Source organism: Conger conger, chromosome 13, assembly GCF_963514075.1.
Source record: "Conger conger chromosome 13, fConCon1.1, whole genome shotgun sequence".
In the NCBI taxonomy this organism is placed as follows: Eukaryota; Metazoa; Chordata; class Actinopteri; order Anguilliformes; family Congridae; genus Conger; species Conger conger.
Genome location: NC_083772.1, coordinates 18,947,763 through 18,971,163, shown reverse-complemented (window position 1 = coordinate 18,971,163; position 23,401 = coordinate 18,947,763). Strand labels below are relative to the sequence as shown.

At 45.0% G+C, this 23,401-nt stretch overlaps 1 protein-coding gene across 1 annotated transcript in view; it reads right to left on the bottom strand.

Annotated features, from left to right (window-relative positions):
* Window positions 1–23,401, bottom strand: part of LOC133107871 (contactin-5-like) — a 242,674-nt gene that overhangs the window by 124,155 nt on the left and 95,118 nt on the right. Inside the window, 1 exon segment of the mRNA XM_061217139.1 lies at window positions 1,333–1,548. Coding sequence (XP_061073123.1) covers window positions 1,333–1,548 — 216 coding nt within the window.

Sequence of the window (23,401 nt, the reverse complement as noted above, 5' to 3'; positions counted from 1 at the left end):
TCTATATTTTGCTTGATATGTAATATAATAATAATTACATACAATGATTTTATACAATTCAGCTGTCTTAGCGTACCCTCACACAATCAAAAACTCGAACACTAAAAATCTCATTTCAACTCAAGTGATACTCGGTGTGAATTGAGAGCCATTCCTCCGTCTAAGAGCGCGTATGCCACAATCACACACCCGCAGGCGAGACGTGTTCCTCCAGGGGCCGCGGGGGACCCGGAGCCCAGCTGCGGGCATGCGAGGTGGGATCTGTGGTCCTGACTACTGCTGACCACCGCCCACGTTATTTATTTATAAACCACACTGCCGGAAACACTGCCAGTCCCCGCTGAGCTCCTGAAAATCAATCTCTCCTTTTTTTATTCGACAAATTTATCCATCAAAAACTTGGCTTCTCTGTTGATAGCCGGAGCCAGGGGAATAGCTAGATCCTGCCACGAACCCCAGCTTCAATTTCAGAGAGGATAAGAGCCGGGTTATCAGACACTGTACACAGAATTAAAAGCGTGAATCTTAGCTGAGCGGGCCCGGTGAATGCACTGCGTGGAAGCCAGACTGGCAGTTCGACGAGCGCCGAGACAAAAAACTTATTTAGTTCGGCGTTTGATGTTACATCAGGCGTGTCGAGAATTGATAGTCTGTATTGTTTCGTTTTTTTTTCTCCGAAAGAGATTCAACTAGCGTTCGGTGGAGAGAGTGAGTGGAAAACAGCCTCTTCGCAGTCTGCACGGAGCTGTGAGGGGTAAAACTGCGCTGGTTCCGCCGTATCGCCGCGCCGGTGAGCGAGTGATCCCGGCTATGATGATGACACGCTCCATCGCAAACCCAGAGAACCCTGACCGCCCCCCCCCCCCATGTACTGTGACCAGAAACACGGAAATAAAGACTGCCTAAAAAGGTACAAATCCTGTCGCTGGGGCAGTACCCTATAGGTGCATAAAATGCCTAGTCAGCATTATACACTCAGTGAGCACTTTATTAGGTATTTTTTAGACTTCTACAGCTGTAGCCTATCCACTTAGAGTTATGACGTGTGGCGTGTTCAGAAATGCTCTTCTGCATACCACTGTTGTAATGTGTGGTTACTGTCACCTTCCTGTCAGCTTTGACCAGTCCGGCCATTCTCCTCTGACGTCTATCATTAACAAGACGTTTCTGTCTGCAAAGCTGCTGCTCACTGATCTTTTGATCCTTGAAGAATAAAAATGTACCTCCCCTGTTTGGAGAGTGTACAGACTGGCCGGATTCCGGCTGAGCCGGATGATTGTGTGGGGGTGGAGCGGGGTGGTGCGGAAAACATGGTGGCTCCACGGGTCTCACCTTCGCTCCCGCGGTCCTCCTGGGACCCCCACAGCCCGAGGGGCTCCAGGTGAGGGGAGGTGAGGGGCGGGGCCCATCCGCCGGGCTCTAAGGGCGCCGCTCCGCGATGGGGCCCGGGTCCGGTCCCGGAGGTCTGGGCCGGGGGCGAGCTGTCCGTCCCAATCCCCAGCTCCGCCCCGTGCGATGCAGGGACCCCCGCCTGCGCTCTGGAGAGTTCTGTAACAGACAGTGTCACGGTCACGCGTTTCCATGGAGACTGCACTGAGGTCATGACCCCTCCCACGCTCTGAAACAGACATCCAGGGCTGCGATAAGGCCTGCAGAACCTGTCACACCTTTTAAACACTCCTTTTTAAAAAACTGCTTTCAACTGCGTGTAGCCCTTTTCCCCATTGACCAGCTATGGATTAATGCACCTAAATGTTTTTATTTCTGCAACATTAATTAATACAGGCAGGGGCAGCCTGTAGCCTAGTGGTGAAGGTACATGACTGGGACCCGGAAGGTTGGTGGTTCACGCCCCGGTGTAACCACAAAAAGATCTGCACAGCTGTTGGGCCCTTGAGCAAGGCCCTCCAAGCTGCTCCAGGTGGGAATGTTCCCTGCTTAGTTTAATCAACTTAGTTGCTTTAGATAACACAAAATAACAAATGATTATTTTTGATATGTCTGAAATGTAGCTTATTATGTACTTAAAATCCAATGGAATGTATTGCCGTGATATTATTGTCATGCATTCTCTGATGGCTGTATGGTGCAAAATGGACCAATAAAGGAATCCATCCATCTGTTAGGTTATTTTAATTGTTAAAGCAATATGTAATTAAAATTATTACTATTGTTGGATGCTTAACAAAAAAGCACTCACATCACAACAAACACCATTCGCCTTCTAAAGAAACGAATGCACTCAATAACGTTTTAGCTTCAGATTTGTGACTTTATACTTATATACTTTATACTTTTATTGTGTTCCTTGAGCACCAGATTTACTACCACAGCACTTTTTTTTTGTCTGTGTCAACCACTCAGCAGAGAGTATATTCCTCTATTGAGCTCCTTGATGAGAAAGTCTGTGCAGATGTTGAAAGACTTGGCTCAATCAGACCCAATTACACATTTTTATAACTCCAGACTGGATTCCAGTATATTAATCTGCAAGACAAAAGCCCCCAGAAGGCCGGTATGTACTGAAGAAAAAGTACCCCGGCAGGAGTCCTTTCTGTGCGCTGCGCACTTATCCTTCAGATGGAGACACTCAGACAGCTTTTGTGCTGAATTATTTCCTGTATCCGTGTTTGAGGCGTGTCTCTCCGGTGACATAGAGCTCCATTGACCTGGGCTATATAAGATCCCAGTGTATGGCCTTTGTCCCAAACACTCCCATCTCATCACTATATACACTAAATGCTAGACCCAGTTTTTGTGATTTGAAATGCTTCCATTGTATTCACAGTTAAACTATACAATAATATACTACGTTATGCTATGCTACTGTGCTGAACTATACTATACTATAGAATTATATACAGTATCGGACTCAAAGTTTGTAATTTTTAAAATTCATTCACAGTCTAAGCAAAATAACTCTACTATGCCACGTAAGCTGTACTATACCATACTGTACGATATTATAGAATATGTTATATTCGGCTCAGAGTTTTTCATTTCACAACTGTTTGCGTGAAGCCTTCAAAGTACAAAAAATATTTTGATGGTAAAGCAAAACATACTGGTGAAAGTAAATGAATAAAACACCAATGGTAATCCCCTTAACAGGGTTTTAGGCTAGTGTACGGTACGGCACGCAGTGCAGAATGCCTGGGGTACTCCAGGAGGAATACGGCGCCGCTTTTCCGGACCAAAGTCAATCATCTCACGCCGAGGCGCTGACCTGGAAAATCCCGTCTGGGCTGTTGTTCTGGAATACGCTATAAACGGCCAGCTGTGTTCGGCTCAGAGTGCGGAGGTGACACTGTCACATTAAGACGGCATCGGAGTCATTTTCCTCATAACGGCTGCGTGACTACACGCACAGAAAAAATCTGCACTGGACTATGACTATTTCTTTTGTTTATGACTGCTCCACATGCGTGTTTTGCTATTTATGGATTTGTTGACTTTATCCTTTTGAGGAACATATGCACTTGTAAGACACTTTGGATAAAAAGTGTCTGCTGAATTACTAAAATGTAAATGCAAATGTAAATGAAAAATGTAAAATGTAAAGTGTAAAATTCTATATGGCATATATGGTACATCTTTTATGTACTGCTGTATTGCACACTGTATTGTGTTTATTGCGTATTCTGTTCAGTCATTGTACTGTACTCAGCTGCACAAAGAACACCAAGTAAAATTCCCAGTCCCATGTACCATGTCAAATAAAGGTGATTGTGATTGTGAACTTTTCTGCGGACGAGGATCTTCAAACACACCTCTCTATGCAGCAGAGTTGTTTTAAATGTGGGGAACAGACTCTCAGTCAGTATCATTAAGTAGAGAGCTCAGGCTTGCCTTTTACTGAGCCTGGATCAGACCAAAGATTCAGGAGGTGACGAAACCCTTTCGTGATGTTGCAGCAGAGTGAACTACGCGTCTCAGAACACCAGAATGCCGGTGCGTGCCGCTGCGGGTGTGAGTGCAGCTGGCGGGTTTTAGTCGCTAATTGCAACTCATCGCGTCCCAAACCTTCGGTCAGAACAAGGCCAAAGGGAAGGAGGGCACCCGCACCGTTACAGACCCACCCGACCCCAGCACTGCCGGAAGGCTTCACATGCCTCCAATAATCGGATCCCTGGCTGCACAGAACTTTTATTAAGCCGAGTAGAAAAAGGAATTTGAATGTGCTTCTTGACAGGCGTTAATAAGTGCAGTTACACTCGCGTCACCATAGGTGCAGGGTTATGGGAGCCGGCGATGAGAAAGAGTGGAGCCCACATACGGAGACTCCAATCAGACAGCTCTTCTAATAAAAGCACAAAATGGAGTCTCCACTCTGTCATTATTCACAGACGTGCCACCGCCAGGCTCCCTCCCCACAGAGCCCAGTCAGGGAACGTTCCGGGCCCGTAATTTCAAAGAATAACAAACCAATAGCAATAAAGCAATGGGACAGAAACCCTTGAAATAATTTCCTCGGGAAGACCCACTGAGGCACCTATAATATGACGGCAATCAAGACCAATCAGGCATGTTCTTGCGGTCCGGGGGGAGCGTGATTGCCTTGTGAGACGGATGATGGGGGCTGCTTGTTGTGGATGATTTCGGTGGCGGTCGAGGTCTGATTGATGGTCTGTCGCCGTGAATGAGGCTTGTCACCGGCATGTCCCAGAGACTTTCACTTCATACCGCGCCGTCTGCCAAATCCACTGAATTACAAACCGGCCAGAACCGACATCGTGTTTCACTGTTCACTTCCACAACAGCTCACTGTGAAGCTTCAGGGAGTTTGGAGGGAGAACACACACTTGCACACACACACAAACACACACGTGCACACATAACCGGGATGGATACTATATATTACAGGGATGATGCTGACTGTAGAGTCACAGCTCTCCCTCTCTCTTGCATGCACACACACACACACACACACACATGTGCACACACACACGCGTGCACACACACGCGCACACACGCACACAAACATGCATGCACGCACGCACACAGACACACATACGTGGACATGCACGCACACACACGTGCACAAACAGACACACACAAACAGCTCTTCTTGCAGGCTCCCAGGCGAAACGTGTAAGATGTTAATTGATCCATAACACATTTCAGTTGTTTTCCTGGTGGCCGTGTCTTCATGATAAACCTCTTAGAGCTTGCAGGCTAATACAGTGTATAACCCGATTGGGCCTTTCTCTTGTTCTCATGTTTACTGTATGTGCTGTTGTTCCAGGCCCACATACTGCCATTTTTTCACAGCAGCTATTAATTGTCAGGCTTTCTGTCAGGCCATGGTTATGATTGCTTTCATCCGTCCTTATGTGGTGGGGCCAGAGCCCTATCTTCCTCCTCCTCCTCCTCCTCCTCCTCCTCTTCTGAAGCTGTCAACACTAGCCTTTAATGAGGACGATGTGCTGGCTTATCAAGCGCTAACCATTTACATCACCTTCTATAGCGAATTAATCTTTCCAACCCATGTACTGTGCGTGCCGAGGTGGAATCCATGGCCATTAAAGTGTGTGTATGTGTGTTTAAATAGCCACAGGCAGACAGTCAGAGGAGAAATAACACTCTTTTTAATGCGAAGGAAAGAGATCTCCTTTTCACACCCCTGCCTATTACTCCTGTTAAACCGAAGGGCTGCATTCATTTCATATACTGCTGCTAATATGAATAAGATTATATTAGAGGAGCCAGCATTAATACTGCCTTCAGTGGGTACACTTCATTTTCAAAATTATAACTCAATTTGCTTTGGGCACGGTCAAGTATGACCGTGCATAATAAAAATCTGCGTGATTACAAGGTGTGGTCCGTCCACTCGTTCTATCGGACGATTCGTTCCGCATCGGGGGCCCTGTGGCCGTCCCGTATATCGCCCAACTGCGAGCCACATTCCCCCCACCCAGGCACCTGTAATAAGAGCAATCGGGACCAATTCAGCACGTTCCCACAACCCTGCACTCAGCGCGGGAGGGAGTCCCGGATTGTCGCTGAAAGGGGTTAAAAGATTACATTTGAGTTGTGAGAAATTGCATCAGCGGCAGAAATCTGGCGTAATCTGGCTCAGAAGCGACAGATGTAGGTGTGCTGTTTTTATCCGACGACGGCGTCTGAGAACGCGGGTGAAATATGATTTTCCTAAGCGATGCGCGCAGAATGAACAGCGCGATATTGTCTTTCTCCCTGCGCTCAGACTCGCGTTCTCAGCACATACATCACTGTCGTTCACAATACAGCGGGCCCGAACTGAGGAAAGGCCGAAAAAGAGAGACCAAGACCGGCTCTCTTTAAAATAAGTTTACTGATCCTGGTCCCATAGGACACACAGCTCCAGACTAAATATGACAGATACAGAACTGAACTGGTAAATAAACACACGGTGTAATCAGTGACTCCAGTCACTGACTGTAAGCCTAACAGTACGGATGAGCCAGGCACTGATAGAATAAGACTCAATCTATTGCAGAGCCAAACTATCCCGGGGGACCGAAGACTGCAGAGCCATTACGAAAGGAAGGCCTCCATTTTGTTTGTAACAAAATGTACCAAATAACTGTATAACTAAGAATAAAATAAACCACAACTAAGCCGTTAAGAGTTGCGAACTGTATGCCTCGCTGGAAAGCTTAACCAAGATAAAAATTCCAGCCGCAAGTTTTAGAAATGGGTTTATTTGCATGTGAGAAAAATAAGAGAATGCATTTTGGTGTTATGTCATCATCGTTGTTTCATTTTAAAAGTGCAAGAGGACAGTGGTTGTAAAAGTTGACTTGGTAACTGCACACAGTGCACAGGTAACACGCAGAGCTACAGTGAGAAGATGGCTGCTGTCGGAGATGGTAATTCTCCGGCCACCCTTCAATGTCAGTCGGAGAGACCGGTAAATTTAAACCACCAATCCCAGCTGATGCCGGCAGAGCCTTGCATTCATTTCTGAGGGTCACTCTTTTTATGATGTAGAAGAAATAATATTGTGGTGCTACCTCGCAGCTCTACCAAGGCACATAAAAAAGGACAAAGAACAGGATAATAGAATTACAGACTATTTCAGAAAGCAATACACGTGAAAAAATACACAGAATAACTTCCATTGCTCTCAAAGGCTGGATTCCCTGTCTTTTATCCACCCGAACGTTGAAAAAAAGAGATCCAAAAACAATCGTAAAAATTATCAAAGAGTAGACACAGCTGACTTAAAATAAGCCGATCATTTCGTCATTGTTAACTGAAGAACATTCAAAGAATAGTTTTGCTGTCTGTTCAGTAATCTGAAGCTAGCGTATCTCTTTGATGTGAAAACAGTGCTGTGAAGTTTCGATTACAAGCACCCCCTCCATAATGACATGGTTCATAAATCCCAAGTTGTAGGGATACGAATAGGCCTACTCTTTTTGGGGTCCTGGCTAATATAGAGTTACCAAGAGCCATTCTGCCAAACAGCCGTTAAAGAGAGAAAATCAAAAGAAAAAGTCGCACCTGGTGAACTAAACAATGAACGGAAAGAAAGGCCACTAAATGAATAAATGAGCGGGTGAATAAACAGATGCGGACTGCGTCACCTTCTGCGGGGGTCCGGGAGACAAAGCCAGTCACAGGCACAAGTCATTAGGACCGAAGCGCTTCCATCTTCTTCACTGCTGAAGCTGAAAGGTACTAGCACGAATCAGCCGTCAGCTCCATCTGATAAAGGCAATGATCCTCACTGTGTGCATGTACAGGAATCTCTCTCTCTCTCTCTCTCTCTTTCACTTTGAAATGTGCAATTTAGAGCAGGGGGATCACAAGAAAGGCTGATCCGTTTCAGGATTTTGTGCTTCTGCTCTTAATTATTCAATTAGCTCAATCATATCTCAGTCTGACATTTGTATAAATGGCAACTAAACCTGCAGATTTGCATGCATATAAAATTGATTTAGAAAATTTTAAGGTGCTCAGACATGATTCAAGATTTTAGTACAGGATTGAATCAGCATAATTTTTAGAACTGGCAGAAAACTACTATAACAAAGGTAATTGGTTTAAACAAAAAGGAGAAAGCAGAAGACTTGTGCACATCCTTGTGTTGCGATGGTCTGGGCATCCAGGCCTGATTTCCCACGATGCACCGCTTCCGCCTGCCCCGCCCTGCAGCTACCCGCCGCCCGTCTGCATCAATACGCTGACGGAGCGCTAGCGGTATGGCGGCTAACCGAAGCAGCTGCCTCAGGGACTGCTGTTTGACACCTCAGGCAGAGGCGCTAACTCTGTTGTGTCCGGCCTAATTAAGCTGAGGCTTCATCTCTCAGATATCGAGCGGTGCACACCGGCAACATTTCGGACGGAGAGGAGAGAGCCGGTTAGAGCAGGGCCGGGGGGAAAACAGCCGTGCTTACAAAACAGCGCACCTCGCAGACCAAACGCCACTGTCATCATCAAAACATCATTATTCCAAACACGCTACGAACCCAGGCCAGGGTCAAATCCATTTCAATCCAGGAAATTAACTGCAATTCAACCCATCAATGGGAACATGACCATAATGCTCAGTGGGCATTCTGCAATTCATCAGTCCAATTTAAATGTATTTTCTCAACCGGCCCAACTGAAACAGCGTCAAACCTGTTGATCAATCGCTCATTACATGATAGACATTACATAGCTAGTGTTGCACAAGCATCTAATAAGCTGTAGCCACTACATAGTGCTGCACTAAGAGCTTATTAGGTTGCAGACCTGACTAAGCTACAGGAATGCGCAGAACTGGGACAGTGTCTAGACAGCAGAGTGAATGAGCGGACAGGCAGAAACAGAGCCAGAGGGGACGGTGTGTGTGTGTGCGTGTGTGTTTGTGTGTGTGTGTCAGCGTGCGGTGCGATCCAGGGGCATTTGGAGGGGGGTGCCCAGGGGAGACGTCACCCCTGGCTGACCCAGCGTGGAACTCGGTTGACCCCCATGTGGATGAGCCTAAGAGCCAGCGCAGCTGAAGGAAATTAAACATCGTTTTTATTTATTTAACCTTTACTCAACCAGGTTTGCCTCTTGAGATGCAGAATCTCTTTCCTGTTACAATACCAGTTACAGACAATAACACTCGTAAAACATTAACATGACAATCACACGCTTAAATCATTAAAAATGACAATGAATACACATTTAAAAATATAAAAAATGATTTAATTGAAACTTAAGAAGGGTAAATCCAGATATATCGGCTTAATATTTGTTATTCCAGCTCTCGTCGCTATGGACACACAGCTGATCGATACCGTCGAGGGGGGATATCTCCCTGAGGCAGGGCTGCAGCTGCATTAACAGTACCCTGCGTCTCCGAGCAGCATCTCCAACACAAACACTCTTCTTTTATTTTTACTCCAATAAAAAAATGTGTTGAGCCCTGCCAGTATCTGCAATGCAATACCACCATCCCCTATTCCCCCCCCCCCTCCCCCAATACCCCCCCACTCCCAAGGCATCGCAGTGAATAAGCGAGTCGTTTGACCTCGATGGGTTATTACACAACTTTGCACAGATACTTCATTCACGGTCAGCCCTGGGGGATTACAGAGCTACTGTAGGCCCTGCTGTGGGGGGGGGCAGGTTTTTTTTTTTGGGGGGTGGGCTGGTTGCCGTGAACAATCAGTCCATTTCAGTGCGGTACAGAATGGCATGTTTTAACCTCTTCTCCCGAGACGGGGAAGCATTTGGAGCTTTAAGTGGTAGCCTGTAGCCTAGAGGCTAAGGTCCTGAGACCTGGAAGGTTGGTGGTTCAAGCCCTGGTGTAGCCCTGATAGGATTCATGCAGCTGTTGGGCCCTTGAGCAAGGCCCTTATAGAGGTCAGACACTACAGGCCCGAGACATGTCTATTTATCAATGATTGCCCAATATTAGCCACAAATTCTAGGAAAACAGAGCTGAGTAAAGTGCGTTTATATACTACAGACAGAGGGCCTAGACCAGCATCAGGTCCATCCTCCATTCAGAACAGATGAAAGGTACTAGCATGAATCAGCCGTCAGCTCCATCTGATAAAGGTAATGATCCTCACTGTGTGCCTGTCCAGGAATCTCTCTCTCTCTCTCTCTCTCTCTGTCTCTCTCACTTTCACTGAAATGTGCAATTTAGAGCAGGGGGATCACAACAAAGGCTGATCTGTTTTAGGATTTTGTGCTTCTGCTCTTAATTATTCAATTAGCTCAATCATATCTCAGTCTGATATTTGTATAAACACCAACTAAACCTGCAGATTTGCATGTGTATAAAATTGATTTAGAAAAGTTCAAGGTGCTCAGAAATGATTCAAGATTTTAGTACAGGATTGAATAAGCATAATTTTTAGAACTGGCAGAAAACTACTATAACAAAGGTAAAAAAGCAGAAAGCAGAAGACTTGTGCACATCCTTGTGTTGTGATGGTCTGGGCATCCAGGCCTGATTTCCCACGATGCACCGCTCTCGCCTGCCCCGCCCTGGACTGAAAACAGTGGGTCCAGCTTTCATTTAACAGCGTCCTTCAAAATAAATGATAATGCCCTGATGTAGGACTATACACTCGGTATCCTACCCTCGCATATGTCAAGACGAGTTGCGGCAAAAATACACACACAAATGTGCAGTGTTCAATCAATCAAATTGACCGTTATTGAACCCTATTGAGAGTTGAATCGACACTGAAAATGTTACGGTGTCAGTAAATCAATAAATGAATGAATCAATACAATCTGTATTCTGTTGTCAAGCTCATAATACTTATGACAGGGACACATTCCAGGTTAAGAGCACATTGTCGCACTTTACTCAAGTTGTGCAACCTTGATGGCTTCAGAAAACATTCAGCTGTAAATAAACAGTTCATATAATAAACAAACTGTAAGCTATGCAAGCTGGCACAGACGAGGGTCCCTAATCCGACCTGAAAGAAATAAATGACAAAGAAACGTAACGATGCACAAACGACGCGGAGAGATGTATTTTCAGCGGAAGGTTTCTGGCGGTACTGCATGTTATGTAACAGGTCACAGTTTGGGAACAAAGCGACACGTTTCGTGTGGAATCGCAGCCGTACGCAGATGGGCTGTGACGCTGCGGGTCGTTTTCTCATTTCTCCGCCGTGCCGCCTCCCTGCGGCGCGTGACTCGCCGGCCCTCAGGGGGACGCCATTTCACGCTCCGCTTGTCTTCCCCCACATGCTCACGACCCCCGCCACAGACACGAAGAGCCGAGCGGAGGCCCAGACGCACACACCGTTGCCAAGGATCTGAGGAGGAGGACGGAGGGGACTGCAGCACGGCACCACGCTGGAGCAGTTATGAAGCAGTTCCTACTGGAGCAGTCTGCTCTAATGGTTATGAAGCAGTTCCTACTGAAAGAGTCTGCACTAAAGGTTATGAAGCAGTTCCTACTGAAAGAGTCTGCACTAATGGTTATGAAGCAGTTCCTACTGAAAGAGTCTGCACTAATGGTTATGAAGCAGTTCCTACAGGGAGAGTCTGCTCTAATGGTTATGAAGCAGTTCCTACTGGAGCAGTCTGCTCTAATGGTTATGAAGCAGTTCCTACTGAAAGAGTCTGCACTAAAGGTTATGAAGCAGTTCCGACTGAAAGAGTCTGCACTAACGGTTATAAAGCAGTTCCTACTGAAAGAGTCTGCACTAATGGTTATGAAGCAGTTCCGACTGAAAGAGTCTGCACTAATGGTTATGAAGCAGTTCCTACTGGAACAGTCTGCTCTAATGGTTATGAAGCAGTTCCTACTGGAACAGTCTGCTCTAATGGTTATGAAGCAGTTCCTACTGAAAGAGTCTGCACTAAAGGTTATGAAGCAGTTCCTACTGAAAGAGTCTACACTAATGGTTATGAAGCAGTTCCTACTGAAAGAGTCTGCACTAATAGTTATGAAGCAGTTCCTACTGAAAGAGTCTGCACTAATGGTTATGAAGCAGTTCCTACAGAAATAGTCTGCACTAACGGCTATGAAGCAGTTCCTACTGAAAGAGTCTGCACTAATGGTTATGAAGCAGTTCCTACTGAAAGAGTCTGCACTAATGGTTATGAAGCAGTTCCTACAGGGAGAGTCTGCTCTAATGGTTATGAAGCAGTTCCTACTGGAACAGTCTGCTCTAATGGTTATGAAGCAGTTCGTACTGAGAGAATCCGCACTAAAGGTTATGAAGCAGTTCCTACTGAAAGAGTCTGCACTAAAGGTTATAAAGCAGTTCCGACTGAAAGAGTCTGCATTAAAGGTTATGAAGCAGTTCCTACTGAAAGAGTCTGCACTAACGGTTATAAAGCAGTTCCTACTGAAAGAGTCTGCACTAATGGTTATGAAGCAGTTCCTACTGAAAGAGTCTGCACTAATGGTTATGAAGCAGTTCCTACTGGAACAGTCTGCTCTAATGGTTATGAAGCAGTTCCTACTGGAACAGTCTGCTCTAATGGTTATGAAGCAGTTCCTACTGAAAGAGTCTGCACTAATGGTTATGAAGCAGTTCCTACTGAAAGAGTCTACACTAATGGTTATGAAGCAGTTCCTACTGAAAGAGTCTGCTCTAATGGTTATGAAGCAGTTCCTACTGAAAGAGTCTGCACTAATGGTTATGAAGTAGTTCCTACTGAAAGAGTCTGCACTAATGGTTATGAAGCAGTTCCTACTGAAAGAGTCTGCACTAATGGTTATGAAGCAGTTCCTACTGAAAGAGTCTGCACTCATGGTTATGAAGCAGTTCCTACAGGGAGAGTCTGCTCTAATGGTTATGAAGCAGTTCCGACTGGAACAGTCTGCTCTAATGGTTATGAAGCAGTTCCTACTGAAAGAGTCTGCACTAATGGTTATAAAGCAGTTCCTACTGAAAGAGTCTGCACTAATGGTTATGAAGCAGTTCCTACTGAAAGAGTCTGCACTAATGGTTATGAAGCAGTTCCTACTGAAAGAGTCTGCACTCATGGTTATGAAGCAGTTCCTACAGGGAGAGTCTGCTCTAATGGTTATGAAGCAGTTCCGACTGGAACAGTCTGCTCTAATGGTTATGAAGCAGTTCCTACTGAAAGAGTCTGCACTAAAGGTTATGAAGCAGTTCCTACTGAAAGAGTCTGCACTACCGGTTATAAAGCAGTTCCTACTGAAAGAGTCTGCACTAACGGTTATAAAGCAGTTCCTACAGGGAGAGTCTGCTCTAATGGTTATGAAGCAGTTCCTACTGAAAGAGTCTGCACTAAAGGTTATGAAGCAGTTCCTACTGAAAGAGTCTGCACTAACGGTTATAAAGCAGTTCCTACTGAAAGAGTCTGCACTAATGGTTATGAAGCAGTTCCTACAGGGAGAGTCTGCTCTAATGGTTATGAAGCAGTTCCTACTGGAGCAGTCTGCTCTAATGGTTATGAAGCAGTTCCTACTGAAAGAGTCTGCACTAAAGGTTATGAAGCAGTTCCTACTGAAAGAGTCTGCACTAACGGTTATAAAGCAGTTCCTACTGAAAGAGTCTGCACTAATGGTTATGAAGCAGTTCCTACTGGAACAGTCTGCTCTAATGGCTATGAAGCAGTTCCTACTGGAACAGTCTGCTCTAATGGTTATGAAGCAGTTCCTACTGAAAGAGTCTGCACTAAAGGTTATGAAGCAGTTCCTACTGAAAGAGTCTACAGTAATGGTTATGAAGCAGTTCCTACAGAAAGAGTCTGCACTAATGGTTATGAAGCAGTTCCTACTGAAAGAGTCTGCACTAATGGTTATGAAGCAGTTCCTACAGAAATAGTCTGCACTAATGGCTATGAAGCAGTTCCTACTGAAAGAGTCTGCACTAATGGTTATGAAGCAGTTCCTACTGAAAGAGTCTGCACTAATGGTTATGAAGCAGTTCCTACAGGGAGAGTCTGCTCTAAAGGTTATGAAGCAGTTCCTACTGGAACAGTCTGCTCTAATGGTTATGAAGCAGTTCGTACTGAAATAATCTGCACTAAAGGTTATGAAGCAGTTCCTACTGAAAGAGTCTGCACTAACGGTTATAAAGCAGTTCCTACTGAAAGAGTCTGCATTAAAGGTTATGAAGCAGTTCCTACTGAAAGAGTCTGCACTAACGGTTATAAAGCAGTTCCTACCGAAAGAGTCTGCACTAATGGTTATGAAGCAGTTCCGAATGAAAGAGTCTGCACTAATGGTTATGAAGCAGTTCCTACTGGAACAGTCTGCTCTAATGGTTATGAAGCAGTTCCTACTGGAACAGTCTGCTCTAATGGTTATGAAGCAGTTCCTACTGAAAGAGTCTGCACTAATGGTTATGAAGCAGTTCCTACTGAAAGAGTCTACACTAATGGTTATGAAGCAGTTCCTACTGAAAGAGTCTGCGCTAATGGTTATGAAGCAGTTCCTACTGAAAGAGTCTGCACTAATGGTTATGAAGCAGTTCCTACTGAAAGAGTCTGCACTAATGGTTATGAAGCAGTTCCTACTGAAAGAGTCTGCACTAATGGTTATGAAGCAGTTCCTACTGAAAGAGTCTGCACTAATGGTTATGAAGCAGTTCCTACTGAAAGAGTCTGCACTCATGGTTATGAAGCAGTTCCTACAGGGAGAGTCTGCTCTAATGGTTATGAAGCAGTTCCTACTGGAACAGTCTGCTCTAATGGTTATGAAGCAGTTCCTACTGAAAGAGTCTGCACTAATGGTTATGAAGCAGTTCCTACAGAAAGAGTCTGCACTAATGGTTATGAAGCAGTTCCTACTGAAAGAGTCTGCACTAATGGTTATGAAGCAGTTCCTACTGAAAGAGTGTGCACTCATGGTTATGAAGCAGTTCCTACAGGGAGAGTCTGCACTAATGGTTATGAAGCAGTTCCGACTGGAACAGTCTGCTCTAATGGTTATGAAGCAGTTCCTACTGAAAGAGTCTGCACTAATGGTTATGAAGCAGTTCCTACAGGGAGAGTCTGCTCTAATGGTTATGAAGCAGTTCCTACTGGAACAGTCTGCTCTAATGGTTATGAAGCAGTTCGTACTGAGAGAATCCGCACTAAAGGTTATGAAGCAGTTCCTACTGAAAGAGTCTGCACTAACGGTTATAAAGCAGTTCCGACTGAAAGAGTCTGCACTAAAGGTTATGAAGCAGTTCCTACTGAAAGAGTCTGCACTAATGGTTATGAAGCAGTTCCTACAGGGAGAGTCTGCTCTAATGGTTATGAAGCAGTTCCTACTGGAGCAGTCTGCTCTAATGATTATGAAGCAGTTCCTACTGAAAGAGTCTGCACTAAAGGTTATGAAGCAGTTCCTACTGAAAGAGTCTGCACTAACGGTTATAAAGCAGTTCCTACTGAAAGAGTCTGCACTAATGGTTATGAAGCAGTTCCGACTGAAAGAGTCTGCACTAATGGTTATGAAGCAGTTCCTACTGGAACAGTCTGCTCTAATGGTTATGAAGCAGTTCCTACTGAAAGAGTCTGCACTAAAGGTTATGAAGCAGTTCCTACTGAAAGAGTCTGCACTAACGGTTATAAAGCAGTTCCTACTGAAAGAGTCTGCACTAATGGTTATGAAGCAGTTCCTACTGAAAGAGTCTGCACTAAAGGTTATGAAGCAGTTCCTACTGAAAGAGTCTGCACTAACGGTTATAAAGCAGTTCCTACTGAAAGAGTCTGCTCTAATGGTTATGAAGCAGTTCCTACTGAAAGAGTCTGCACTAAAGGTTATGAAGCAGTTCCTACTGAAAGAGTCTGCACTAACGGTTATAAAGCAGTTCCTACTGAAAGAGTCTGCACTAATGGTTATGAAGCAGTTCCTACTGAAAGAGTCTGCACTAATGGTTATGAAGCAGTTCCTACTGGAACAGTCTGCTCTAATGGTTATGAAGCAGTTCCTACTGAAAGAGTCTGCACTAATGGTTATGAAGCAGTTCCTACTGAAAGAGTCTGCACTAATGGTTATGAAGTAGTTCCTAATGAAAGAGTCTGCACTAATGGTTATGAAGCAGTTCCTACAGGGAGAGTCTGCTCTAATGGTTATGAAGCAGTTCCTACTGGAAAAGTCTGCTCTAATGGTTATGAAGCAGTTCCTACTGAAAGAGTCTGCACTAATGGTTATGAAGCAGTTCCTACTGAAAGAGTCTGCACTAATGGTTATAAAGCAGTTCCTACTGAAAGAGTCTGCATTAATGGTTATGAAGCAGTTCCGACTGGAACAGTCCGCTCTAATGGTTATGAAGCAGTTCCGACTGGAACAGTCTGCTCTAATGGTTATGAAGCAGTTCCTACTGAAAGAGTCTGCACTAATGGTTATGAAGTAGTTCCTACTGAAAGAGTCTGCACTCATGGTTATGAAGCAGTTCCTACAGGGAGAGTCTGCTCTAATGGTTATGAAGCAGTTCCTACTGGAAAAGTCTGCTCTAATGGTTATGAAGCAGTTCCTACTGAAAGAGTCTGCACTAATGGTTATAAAGCAGTTCCTACTGAAAGAGTCTGCATTAATGGTTATGAAGCAAAGCCAATATTTTGGTGTGTGCTGGGGGTTACACACCAAAATATATGCATGTGAAAGCATGTGAGTGATCTATATAAATATATTATATAGAAGTAAACATAAGCAAGTGAGTAAGTAAGATCAAAATATATTATATTACATACAAGTACTGCACTTTGTTGTACGTCGCTCTGGATAAGAGCGTCTGCCAAATGCCAATAATGTAATGTAATGTAATGTAATGTATATAATAAGATATTTAGTACATACAGCATGTACACACCTGTACATACATGAACAAATAAATTCATACAAAACAGATGAACACAGATTTGCTTTGAAGAGGGTATCTATGGAAACCCACGCAGGTGATGTTTCATACCGGTGTGCCTCATCAATGCCACTTCACTCTTCCTTCACACAGGTGCCCTTCAGAGCTGATCCTGCCTTATTCTCTCCGCAGAGAGAGCGGTAAACACACTCCTCACAACGCAGACGACCAGCAGGAGCACTGAGCGCGGCGTCGCACCACCCTGACACTCACACCGCAGACACCGCAGTCCGTCCTCAAATATAACGTCCGTCAGAATCAGTTCTGGAATTATTTCAGACCCTTTGAGGGCCACAAGACGTTCACGTCACACTGTACTTTCCTTTCTTCTCTTTACCAGGTTTGTCATGTTAAAATGTGAAGTTTCCTAAAATGGAGGCTGTTTCCTCTCCTTGTACATGGGCGTGTTGGTTCGTTGGCGAGTGCTGCAGTAAAATATCCAACATTAACCCTGGGGGTCGCTATATGAAACCCACTGAACATGTTAACGCAAGCATACTCATACTGCTTTGGGGTATCTGCTGTATTACTCTGCCGAGACAAATGCTTATACAATACACCGTACAGTCAGAGGGTACAGGTGCTGACCCGTGCCTAATTTTAGCACTTACTCACACAGGGACCTTGTATGCACTCCCATTCATTATCTAAGCATTCCTGAAGGATCCAGAAATAGACCGGGAGACGGAGAAATGATATTTTTATAATCGCCAGCGCAGTTCTCTCCTATTAAGAGCGAACACGGCTATTCGGCGAAGAAGGAAACAAGCTGCCATTCTTGGGGACCTCTGTCAGACGGGTCAAGAGGCATTTAATGATGTGTTTGTGTGATGAATTCCCCCTCGGAGGGAGAGAGCCACGGCCATTCCGGCCAGAGGCTGGCGCTCATTAAAACCCAGCACAGACGCCCGCCCAGGACGCACGTCTCCTCTGACATTTCATTTGGACATCCCCGTATTAATAACGCGGTTATTAAACCGCTGATGGTTGAGTGATGGATGGGAATGGGATTCTGCTCAGTGATATGATGAGGCATTCTGGGATGCATCCTAACAGAATTAACTCTCGGGGCCCCGGGGACCGTGCTGTACGTTTCCCGTGACATTTCCTCACTGGCTTCTGCGAACGTGGAGCTGGGGCGGAGACAGGCTGGCAGAAGCTGTCATGCAGCCGCCTGGAAGACAGGGGGCGTCAGGACACGGCTCACTCCGGGAAGAACACCAGAGAGGAAGTCCGTCCCGCACCAGAGCCTCATTCTGGGACTGATCACTCAGAGTGTGTAAACCCTGCCATTTTGTGTTTCAGTGATGGTTCTTCGATGTTTATGGAGGCATTGTGTTCAGGACTGTTTCAGTTCTTCATTTTAGAGCCTTGTCTCAGTGTTCTGCTTAGGGCCTTTTAGTTGGACAGACTGTGTTTTCTTATTTTTTTCCCTTATTGGCCTAGAAAAAGCCTTGAACTAAACTTCAGCCTTGTGTGGTTACAAAGTTGATTCAATTTCAGCAAGCAGCCTGTTGAACATCTACAGCTAAGCAACTCAGTCATTCAACACAGTCATTCAACACAGCCAATCCACTCAGTCATTCAACTCAGTCATTCAACTCAGCCAATCCACTCAGTCATTCAACTGGATGGCTTCAGGAAATATTCAGCTCAAAAAAAATCTACTGTAAACAATGTAAGCTGGCATAGGTAAACACCAGCTCTAATACATGAAATAAATACATCACAAATAAATGCAATAATGTCATATGAAATCAATAATGTAAGAGAAAAAATGATATACTCTATAGTGAGAACTATACTGTGCCTTAGACTAATTTGCTTTTCTTCAATTATTATTGTGAGTATGATACATCGCTAGGTTACCTGACAGACAAAACATCCAATTTTATCCCAAACAAGAAACGTGTGTAATAAACACATTTAATGGTCCTTGAAATGTTACTGTGAAAGGCACTGTCGAGTTAGCTGTGATTTTGGCTGACTGCGGTCCAACAGGTAATCTACTGTAGCAGAGATAGGGAGATATGACTCTGGGTAATGTCGAGTAGAAATCTCACACACTCTAATGGGCTGTTTTGGTTAAAAAACAGAAATGGGCCAGCAGATCAGAAAGCAGTTCAGTTACTTTCCCAGACTTCATTGTGTTTCACCTCATTGATATTGATAGAATAGCCAAGGTAATCAAGCTGAGGTATTTTCTTTCCTCTTTCTTTTAATTTCTTTTCCCCGTATGGCTAAATTACTCAGAACAATTATGGACCAGAACATATGCACCCCCTTTGCCCTATGTGCAAAGAAAATGAATTTTAATCCTGAGCCAATAAACTTAATTTGGGATGCTATCTATTTTAGCATTGGCTAATGAGCGGTAATGTCCATTCCCAGGTAATGTTCTGGGATACAGCCCAGCTGCACTGGGAAGAAACTGGAGCGAGCTAAGGGTAAAGAGCCATGGTAAGGGTTTCGAGCCCCGCCCGGGCCTTTCGGTGTGGAGTTTGCACATTCTCCCTGTGTCTGTGTGGGTTTCCTCCCACAGCCAAAAGACATGCAGGTTAGGCTAATCGGAGAGTTGGTCCCTGGGCGCTGCACTGTGGTTGCCCACTGCTCCTAAGTAACTAAGATGGGTCAATACAGAAAGCATATTTTGTTGCCTTAGAAAGCAATGACAATTATAAGTAAATAAATAAATAAATAAATAATGGGAAGTATTGCAGTTTATTAAGCCTCCCCGTTGAAGGTTCATTCAAAACTACAACTTTATCCAGTCAAAGTTTTACTATTTTGGACACTAAGTTAAGTAAAAATACCTTCACACTGAACTACAGTAATTACTCTCCAGGGACCGATTATTTCTCTGAACTGCACAAAAGATCTTTGTTCGTTCCTGTTCACTCCTTCCCATTTAGGGCCCCATTGTGAATGATCCGCTGACAAAAAGACCCCACAATAACACATGGCAGCCGCCATCAACTTGCTTCACATGCCATTGCACAGCTCCCATAGGAATCAATGGAGCCTGTAAGCAGAAGTTATATATTGTATATATCTAGTTCTTATACAGTTTATCTGGACGGAGGGAATCTTTGGCCTCTCCACTGACAGGGACCCTGTTAGTACTAATGTGCATTAATCAGCAGTGACTGCAGCTGCAGCTTGCCTGCATGTTGCACAGAGACGGAGACTGATTACGTCAATTGATGAATCTCACAATAGCACAATAGCATCAGCAATTTATTTAATTCTGCAGGTGGGGTCCAGCCTTTTATCATATAAATACTACGGCAATAACGGCAATAAGCCTTACCTCTTTGATTTGTGGTGATACTGTAATGATGAGTTTCTGCTCTGATGTACCAGAAATCCAACACTGAATTGTTTCATTAATTATATTACTTATTTTTTCATTGGGCAAGAAAGAAGGCAATTCCTTTATGGGGTGCGACATGAAATTTTAATTTGAAAAAACTTGTTTGCCTTTGTTTTCATTGAACAAAGTTGCATTTAAGCCAAGGATACAGGATGTAAATTCAGGATGTCTTGTGTGTTTTTAAACTCAGATGCGTCCCTTAGGGGAAGTGCTCCTGAAATGTCGCAGAAACTTCCAGACCGCAGAGGCAACCTTGAACCCGCCGGGGGATTGGGCAACAGCCGAGCCGTCACATAGCCCGCATCGTCAACGGGAGGCTTGCGGCGCGGGAATACAGATTCGCCTTGCCGTACAGTAACCACAGGCAGAGAGGGAGGGAGAGACCCTGTTCTTTCATCAGCGACCGATGTCACCAAAGCAGCCAGGGCTTTGCCTTGAGAAGGCAAGGCGAGGACAGAAGGCTCAGTGTGTTGCAGTCATCTGGCCGTCAAACGCAGCTAAAACACATCATACAACACCCGGGCCTGCTTGGAGAATAAAGAATAACCATCTCTGAGCTCTCAGCTAGCGCCCAGCACTCACAGTATCAGTGTGGGCAGCCTGGAGGGGAGCGGCTCTGTGCCTGACTAGGACCTGGAAGAGTGGTGATCAAGCCCCGGTGTAGACACAATAAGATCAGTGTAGCTTTTGCGCCCTTCAGCAAGGCCCTGGATTGTCCCCTGCTAAGCCTAATCAACTGTAAGTCTGTAACTGGTACTGTAAGTTGGATAAAAGCTTCAGCTAGCAGCACTGTCCACAGCAGGACAGGAGACAGGGGGACAGGGAGAGGGGCAGGAAACAGGAACAGGGACAGGGACAGGTACAGGTACAGGGGACAGGGGACAGGGGGACAGGGAGAGGGGCAGGAAACAGGCACAGGGACAGGTACAGGGGACAGGGGGACAGGGAGAGGGGCAGGAGACAGGAACAGGGACAGGTACAGGCACAGGGGACAGGCCAGGGACAGGGGACAGAAGGGCAGGAGCTGGGGGACAGGGGCAGGGGCAGGGAGACAGGGGCAGGGAGGTGGGACACAGAGGCTACCGCACGCATGAGCGACCCTTATAAACAACCAGAGCTAACTCTGTCAGCGGCCAGCCACTGGGCCTACAGGCAATGGATTGCCCAGATCAAAAATCAATACAGAGAAATAGACTCAGCAAAACAAATTAACTAGAGCAGCCACTCAGTCCTCCTTTGTAAACTTGGTTAAATGACTGGGGGCCCTTTGAGGGTAGAGTGAGGGATGGAGAAAAGGAGAAAAAAGTGAAAATAGAACACTGTACATGAGCAAAAGAAAGCGAACAAGTGCTATTATATGATAGATGATAGTGCACAAGTTTTACTTTCCGATAGCCCACAAGCTTTATATTATGTCTACTCTATGTTTTACACTTACAGTACAATTGTGAACCATGTTTACTGTACGACAGTGCATGAGTTGGCATAAACATACACATGTCACCCCATTGCAGGACTAGCTAGTATGCCAGTGAGAGTTCATATGTGAATATTCAAAGGCCTAGCAGTGCGTCTCCCACAAAGTTGAACTGAAATGTATGCCTATGTTTCACCATGCTCATTATGCAGTTATGCTTTATGAGATTTACAGGATTCACGACACGGTTAAACGTGCCGCATCACATACACGACAACTGTGTGAAAAGTAACACTGAACAGAAGTTGTGATGGGGAGGGAGAGGTGTGTTTGTAATATAATGCTGTCAGGTATTATTGTTATTATTTTCTTTTAGACTTCAGCAACCCTTTTGTGTGTGTACATGCACTTATCTACGTGTGTGTCTGTGTGTGTCTGTGTGTGTCTGTGTGTACATGCACTTATCTGGATGTGTGTCTGCGTACATGCACTTGTCTCTGTGTATGTGTGTACATGCACTTATCTACGTGTGTGTAAGTGTGTGTCTGTGTGTACATGCACTTATCTACGTGTGTGTCTGTGTGTGTCTGTGTGTACATGCACTTATGTGTGTGTCTGTGTGTACATGCACTTGTCTGCGTGTATGTGTGTACATGCACTTATCTGTGTGTGTCTGTGTGTACATGCACTTGTCTGCGTGTACGTGTGCACATGCACTTATCTGTGTGTGTCTGTGTGTGTATGTGTGTACATGCACTTATCTGTGTGTGTCTGTGTATACATGCATATGCTTGTACTATACGCATCGTAGGGTCCTCGCACAGGCCGCCAAATAACTTGAACATTGCTTGAACAAAGGAAAGTAAAGTGGGTGTGTCAGTGTTAGAGTTTGCTGTGAGAAGAGACGACTTGCGTAGTTACTCTATATATGCACGAAAGACGGCGAATCAATTCACGTACATATATATATATGTAGCTAAGAAAATACATTCCAATGATAAGACGGCAAATACAGAACACAGATTCACAAAAACAGTTAAGACTAAACTAAACACTGGCTATGCCTGAATATTTGTTCTCTTATTGAGTCCATCCGCATTGGATCCAAAAGACGTGCTGTCCTTATAGGAGCCACGATGGTGCTGTGAATGTGTGTCCTGGAGAGGTGCGCAAAGCTGGGGTATTCCCGTCTTTGCCGCCCGTTGTTGTCTGGTCCGCTCGGTTGCTGGAAGGATGTTCGCTGGTCCCTTTTCCGGGTGGAAAAGTTTGTTGCTGTTGTTCTTTGGTGAGCTTTGCAGGGGTAAACTGATGTAGCGTTCCGTGTACACCAGTTTCCACTCGCTATAGGCCACGAAGTTACCGCAAGGTAACTGGGTGTGTCGGTAGGCCTAGTAGTGCGCTGTGCAGTGTTCAGCCTCTGTCCGAGTCTCGGAGCAGATGAGCTGAAGCGAATGGCCAAAAAAGGTGCGTCAAGGAAGAAGGGAGAAGAAGAGAAGGAAGAGAAGGATCCCGAGAACATGTCTTGCTCTAATATGGGAAAGTTTATTGCTCCCGCCATTACGGGATTGGCTGAACCAAGCTAGACGTCATGCGGGGTGGATGTCACGGAATTGTCCTGTGGGATTGTGGGAGTTGTAGTTACTACAGTATCTCTGTGTACATGTGTGTATGTGTGAGTTAACATGCGTGCAAGCATGTGTATAAGTGTGTGTGTGTACATGCACTTATCTGTGTGTGTCTGTGTGTATATGTGTGATCATGTGTACATGCATGTGTATATGTGTATGTGTATTTGTTAAATATAATGTGCCCTACATTTCTAAAAAGTAATAGGAATAAAATCAT